General features: G+C 33.0%; 1 protein-coding gene across 1 annotated transcript in view; it reads left to right on the top strand.

Moving 5' to 3' along the window:
* LOC103077018 (dachshund homolog 1-like) overlaps positions 1 to 3,763 on the top strand; it is a 325,804-nt gene extending 322,041 nt beyond the window's left edge. Inside the window, 1 exon segment of the mRNA XM_082931307.1 lies at positions 3,031 to 3,763. Within this exon segment, the coding sequence (XP_082787433.1) occupies positions 3,031 to 3,068 (38 nt within the window). The 3' untranslated portion in view covers positions 3,069 to 3,763.
* Positions 3,764 to 7,692: the final 3,929 nt, after the last annotated feature.

The following is a 7,692-nucleotide window of genomic DNA, read 5'->3' as shown; positions in this document are numbered from 1 at the left end:
ATGCGAGCCACTCACTGTTGTGGCCTCTCCCGTTGCGGAGCACAGGCTCCGGACGCGCAGGCTCAGCAGCCATGGCTCACGGGCCCAGCCGCTCCGCGGCATGTGGGATCTTCCCGGACGGGGGCACGAGCCCGCGTCCCCTGAATCGGCAGGCAGACTCTCAACCACTGCGCCACCAGGGAAGCCCTGGATCTATTTTATAGCTGGCATCTTTAATGCTTGATGCTTTTGTCCATCTGTTAGGAACATTAGTCAAAAATTTAAAGAGACATTTATTAAAAGTAGATTATTATAGTAGATCAAGTACTGAGCACATAAATACAATGTATATAATTTTTATAAACATGCTTTGTATATGATCTAAAGGGTCTTATAAAATAATTATTCATGCTATAATTTTAATTACTATATTTTTATTTTAAAATTTAGTTTCAGACAGACTTTAAAATTTCTAACATGCTAAAGGGAATTATTTTTAATACATAAGCATAAGTAATTGATTTCTCTGAAAGTTTAACATTTGAGACTGCATTAAAACTTTTAAGGCAAGCATCATGCTGAAGTATTCTCCTTCTGATACTAATGGGAAAAGAAATATGGCTGCTGCTTTCGTGGGTCTCGCCATGTAAGAAGCTTCCCATACGTAACTTCAAAGTGAGACAAAGTGCTATGGAGTTAATTCTTAGGGTGGTTGTGTTGGAGAGTAAATAGGAGACTCTATATAGAGAAGTTTAATAGATGGGAGCAGCAATGTAAGTGGGGAAGGTGGAGATACTTACCTTGAGGCATTTAGAAGGAATAACAGGCCTGAATACTCCAAAGCAGTGCAGAGCTTGGTGTGCCATATGTAGAATGGCACACCATTCTACGAAAACGAGAGCCAGGGTCACTGACTGAGGGAGAGGGGTAACATATAAGGTTAGAGAAGAAAGTCAGTAGCAAATTTAGCACTTGGGTGAAGAATTTGGCTAGTGGACCTTTTAAAACAATGATTCATACTTAATGAATGATTTCTATATATCCATTCTTTGCTACGACATTCCTTCTACTTAATACACTATAGACATAACAGAAGATTAGAAAACAATTTTTCAAGACTTTAAGTTTTTTCTTTAACAACCATTTTTTTTTTTTTTTTGGCCGTGCCCTGCGGCTTGTGGAATCTTAGTTCTGTGACCAGGGATCGAACCTGGGCCCCCAGCAGTGGAAGTGAGGAGTTCTAACCACTGGACCATCAGCAAATTCCCATAATTTTGTTTTCTTTAATGTACAAAGATTCTTTAAAACTCCATAGACTGAAATGTTAATTTTGAGAAAATAATTTCTTTTCCACAAGTATTTTGAAGGACTTCACTGAATAAAATTTGAATTTGGGGGAAATTGAGAATGTTTCTCTCCCCTTGTCTAATCCTAGGAAACGTTGTCTATTTAAAAAAAAAATAAGAATGAGAATGATATCCTCAACTTAAGTGAATACATGCTAGAAATATTGAGATAATTGGAAGGAGAGAGAAGTAGGGATAAATTAAATAAGGACTAAAAATTAGAAAATTTTGGTTAAAAGCATCAGTGTTCTACCTCTTTGGTTATTTCTATGACTAAATTTTAAAACAATTTAGTTGCTCTTAATAAAAACATTAAGATCAAAATTATCTTTTAAAAGGTCCAGTTTTTAGCCACAATACTAAGAATATGAAAGAAAAGTTTCCGTTTATTTTTATAATATTAGTTTATTAGGTTTATTTATCTACTTTGTATAAATCACATGAAAACTGTATCTGATTTATTCATTCATTCATTCATTCAAACACATTTTATTGAACATATACTGGGTGCTTAGACTATATTAATAAGCCAAACAGCATTCCATAACATCCTGGAAGTAATAGTCCAACTGCACAAATGAGGCTAAGCTAAAACATGTTGTAGGAATATAAAACTTAGGCACACCAATATTTCTGTGAAGTAGAAAAATAGTTTAACATTGGTTTTAAGCTCCTTACTAATTACTGTATCTACCACAGATTATGTATAAGCACTCAATTAGCTTATCGTTGAAGGTGAAATCTGCAAATATTTAGACTCCCTATTTACTAAATTTACTGTAGGCTGTTTCTATTTCCTTATGCTTTAATTCTTGAAGCTATCAGACATTTTGCAAACATTTACATTACAATATACATTAAAAATTTTTTGGAAAACTTTACTTTTCTGATTACCTTCTACTATAGATATTAAAATGTGAAATTTAAACAGATTTTGTACAAATATTTCCAAGGTTTAGACCACACCACAAAGTGGACAGTTGGGAGAGTGTTATATTTGGGAAATAAGCTTATGTTTTGTTTTGTTTGTCCTCTGGATTTTTAATTCCTTATTTTTGCTTCATTCAAGTGGGTTTATTGAAGATTTGATTTACTTTTCTTTTTCACATAGCTGTGTGTTTCTCAATAGGTAAAGCTGAGTAATATATTAATATTTAATTGTTCATTTAATCTCACTTCAAGGTGGAAAGGCTATAGTTCATTGATATTGATGAAATAACCCAAGTGGCTTTCACATAAATAGCAACAAATGTGCACAACAGTTACCTTACACGGTATATTTAACAACACCTCTAAGAAGTAAGATGGGAGCTCAGTCTTTCCTGATGGAGGTATATCTGAATGCATTCAAAGAAAATTTGGTTCTGCAAGCTTGGAGGAAGTAATTGTCATTCAACAGAAATCAACTAGCTTTGCATATCAGTAAAACACATACACATACCCTTATCTATTTTCTGAGTGCTCTGTACTGATATCAAAATAACAAATATATATTTATGAGAACTAGAAACGTTGTATTCTTTTCAGTCACTTAAATTCAATGTAACTATGAAATTAACTTTGAGAATATGTGAAAAATGTTACTTCCTACATAAGTGAAGATAGAATAAAACCCACAAATTTTATATCAGGCTATGTAGTTTTTATATTCACATTTGTCCCCCAGATGTCATATAAGTAATTATTTTTTGTTGTTCATTTTTAGATGGAAGACTGTATTTGAAAACTACTGTCATGTACTGAATCTTTCCTGTTGAAGAAGTCCATGTTATAGTAAAGAACTTTGCAGTCAGGCATTCGTCATTGGAAAGTTTGGGAAAAAAAATAAAGTCTTTTTAAGGGAACTTTCTCAATTTTGTGTATTAATGTTCTTTAAAAGTTTAAGTATTCTACAAAAAAAAAAAAAAGTTTCCTTCATTGGTTTTCACCTGTGGTTCATACCAGAGACCTGAGAATGTTTGTAAATGTACAAGTATCAAACTTCTTACAGTTAATAATTGCAACTTTGCTGCTGGACACTTGTATATGGAGTCAAAGGCAGGTCTCAATAAGACCTAGCTTTGTTTTTTTAATGGAATGAACCATTTTCCTCTTCTGAAAATTCTGTATCTGAGCACATCAAGAGACTCTTGTAGCACTAGTCACCCAGACTTACAGAATTATGTCCTCCAGAAACCAGCAAGAACACTTGGAAATGAACTTGTAGGGGACATAGAGGATTCCTAAAAAGTCAATAAATCAAAGAGTAATATTCTGTTACATTCTATTTTAAACTCTTTAATTGTGGGTTTTCTCCTGACGATTTTTGTTCATGTACTTTCCAAAAGACCAACAAATGGATATTGACAACAACCCCGTGAAATAACATTTTGCATACCTGAAAAGAAGCATTGGAGATAAGCCAAAAAGTTTCACCGAAGGTCATTTTTCCTTAAAAATATATAAACGTAACATGTTTTCATTCCAAACTGGTAGTGGTATATAGAATTTAAAATGATCATTATGCTTCTTCTTCAAACTGTTGGTCACATGTACAGTATATAAACATAAAACATACAAGGAAGGTATTATGTATGCAGTAGTATACTAGAGTTTAGGAAAATGAAAATTTTAGAAAATACGTTTTGTCACCCTGTTGGTCAGAAAGACACCTTTCTGGTATTAACGCATGCAGGCATGTAAATATTTGTCTGGAGTCACAGTATTAATGAATGAGATCTTGAGCATCTGGTGACATCAGAACTCTGTGTCAGCCACTTTTATTTGTATATTGAACCCTAGTTAGTGCCCCAAACTGCACTATTGAGAATGGATTGTGGCTGAACAGTAAATCAAAACACCAGAAATATTTTTATATGTTAATGTCATATTATGTTAATGTTGCTGAAAGACAAAACCTAACAAACCCTTGATCCTTGATGTATCAGTCCAATACCATGTAGCGCTGAGTGATAAAGTTAAAATGTGTTGTGCTTCCCACCCTGGTCAGAGGGAAGGGTGCCTATGTGTTATTTTCACTGTCTTTTTGAAAGTTACAGTATGTGTTTTCACTTTTGTGCAGATAACTGGAAGTCAAGCTGCGAACAGTGCTTATTACATGCTGAAGTTACCTTCTCTTTGTTTTTACATATCTGGAGTTACACCTTTAAAGACTGATACGTGAATCAGTATAGTTGCTTGACATTTTATGATTTTGCTGTCATCTTACAATTTTATGATCATAACATTATTTATTACCATAAATAGCAAAATCTTAAATGACCAAGAAAACTAGCTTAAAAATGTTTAAAGATAGCTCTCATTGGGTATTAATGATTTGAAAAGAAATTAACATTATAGATACACTGGCACTAAGCTTCTATAGTTTTTTAGGTCTTCCTTGCAATACTGGAACATATTTCTTTTGTGTAGCTCGCTATTAACCAGCTAAGACCATTTTTAATGCAATAAAAAGGTTATATATACAGTTCCTATTTTTAGCTTGCTTAAAAGGGAGCAATATTTTTATTTAAAACACTGTTAGTAATTGCTTTGTAGAAACTTGGTTTTCTAAGCATAGTTCTTCCATAACCTTCTTTTGTTATTTGAGCACAAGAGATTCTATTCCTTGTTGTATGTATCTCTTGTTTTTCCCTGTATGCAGTCTTTAAAGGATTACAACACTTAAAACAGAGGAACTTGTGGCAAGCTTTTGAATCATACATTTTTTGAAAGTTTTTTTAAAAGCCTACAACTTCCATAAGTAGTAAAATCAGCCATTGCTCCGCTTCTTGCATAGAGTCACCTATTAAGTAGGTTAAATAGTTTTAAAATACATACTTCCCAGATCTTTGAGAATGTTTTAGTGTTTGATTCGCTATAAAAGGAAATTTTAGCAAGGATTAAAGAAAAAAGCTATCAGCTACATGCTATGAGAGAATCTTACTAACATGTTGTAAATATTGCAAGTCATGAAATGTTATTTTAAGTCTGTAACTTAAGTTTTTTTCCCCTTTATTAGTTATACAGGTTGGTTTAAAATTTGTTTTTTGGTTTAAACAAGTAAAATTGTGCCCATTTTATGGTTTCCATGCTTTTGTAATCCTAGAATTATTAATGTCTGGTTGTTCTATATTATAACCACATTTGCGCTCTATGCAAGCCCTTGGAACAGAACATACTCATCTTCATGTAGGACCTATGAAAATTGTCTATTTTTATCTATATATTTAAAGTTTTCTAAAAATGATAAAAGGTTATTACGAATTTTGTTGTACAAAATCTGTACAAAAATCTGTTTTTACATCATAATGCAAGAATTGGAAATTTTTCTATGGTAGCCTAGTTCTTTGAGCCTGGTTTCAATGTGAGAACCACGTTTACTGTTATTGTATTTAATTTTCTTTTTCTTTTCAACAATCTCCTAATAAAACTGTCTGAAATCTCCCTGTGACTTTATTTACAGTTATTCTTTATTAAATTTTGTGAAATGCATAGCATTGAAGGAATATTCACTTTCTAATGGGAGGCATCTCAAAACAACATAAGTCAGCTCTTTACAATGTGAAGGAAACAATGCTCAATGATTTTATTTAACATGCAACTGCTTCTATCTCTAATATGAATTACTGTGGTGAAAAACATCATAAAAGCACACTCTGTAGTTATTGTTTAACAAGCAGATTTTCCATATTTTGTTTCTTGCCAGCTAAGCAAACTGCCCACATATACATGATTTATTTATGTACATATCTCAGTTTATGAAGCTGTTATTTGTACCTTTTTCCTTTATATTCTTATATTCCCATGATTCTTATTTCACAAAGCTTTGTGCTGAATAATGTAAAGTAGACATGTTGATGGAACAAAATATATTATTCCCATATCTATAAGAGTGTATATTTGTAACTCTAACTCAGTGTTTTGCTTTCAGTCTCTATAATTGGAAAAAAATGCCTTTAGAAACTTTGCAATTCCTATAGCCTTTAATAATATATAAACGTTTTAATCAATCCACAATGCAGCACTCAAAGAAATATTGGGTTACTATCTCTGTGAATACTCTAAACATTCCCAAAAGAATGGAAAATGAATTTTTTTCTGTCTAAAGAGATTATTTCAATGAATTAACAAATTACGATTTATCCCTAATAAAACCTCAAATGTTTATATGACCATTACAAACACATTTTTGTCTTCTGTCCTCATATGTTTTTGTCAGTTAAGACTTGTACTAGAACATCATACAGCCTCTGGATGTTAGTGGCATTTGGTGATGATTTAAGGTTTCTCCCCATGTGTTTTCATTGGCATTAGCAAATTTACAATATGAACAAAAGTTATTTATTACTAGAGAAGAATAAATTATAAATAAAAGTTACATGGATTGCATTTTTACATATGGGAAGTAGGGATGTTAGTAGAATTAAAATATTATTGTAAATGGCATTGTAAATATATCATTTTTCCTCATGTGTAGGCTTGGTGCTAACATTTATCTTTCATATGTACAACTGGTATATAAAAGCTGAGCCAAACCTCATTTATTCCTTTAAACAGATTCATTAATAAAGCCTCTGTTCTGCACAAAGCACTGTGCTAAATGTTGTAATGAATGAAAACATAGCTGTTTTCCCAGAGGAGCTTATAATTTTGTTGGAATAGGAAGTCTTACTTTCAGCAAGAGAAGATTCATTCAGCATCTTCTAGACTGTCATGGATATAGAGCTAGTATTAAGAAGGCATTGGCTTAGACACCTTCCTACTAAGTGGTAACAATCTACTGGCCCATTTTGTACCTTCACCTTCTAGCGACTAATATAAGACAGTTTGGGGGTAAGACAATTCTGTAGAGACTGAGAAAGGGGATGAATACATTTTCCCCTAGTAAAACACCATACTAATTATTCTTTTCATGTTATTTTTCATGTATTTCAGTCACATCACTCTTCTTACCAAGGCTCACAAACTTTGTTTTAAATAAGTAGCCTGTTCGCAAAAATCATCAACAAACAATAAATTCCTAATATTCAGATTATTGAGTATAGAGGTACAATATTCAATTCTTATCATCCAGCATCTATGTGGCTAGGGCAAGTAATGGCCTAAAATGATTCAACCACAGAGCATAAATTCCAAAATGCCAAATGAGTGTGTTAGGTAATGAGTGACATTTGTAGTGGCAGCATCATTTACATTTATAGGTTAATGAGCTAGAGGTTTTGGCTTGAAATATTGCATCTGTTAGGACTCCTTTGGTTGGCTGTAACAAAACGAATTCCTGCAAGTCTAAAGAGCAAAAGGAATTGGTTAGGATGACAGAGGGATGCACATGGGACCTCAAGCCAGGATTGCAACCAACCCCCAGGGACCAGGGTTCCTCTTCAAC

Source organism: Lipotes vexillifer, unplaced genomic scaffold, assembly GCF_000442215.2.
Source record: "Lipotes vexillifer unplaced genomic scaffold, Lipotes_vexillifer_v1.1 scaffold1882, whole genome shotgun sequence".
Taxonomy (NCBI): Eukaryota; Metazoa; Chordata; class Mammalia; order Artiodactyla; family Lipotidae; genus Lipotes; species Lipotes vexillifer.
Note: the sequence above shows the minus strand (reverse complement) of the source record. Positions and strands in the feature narration are given on the sequence as shown.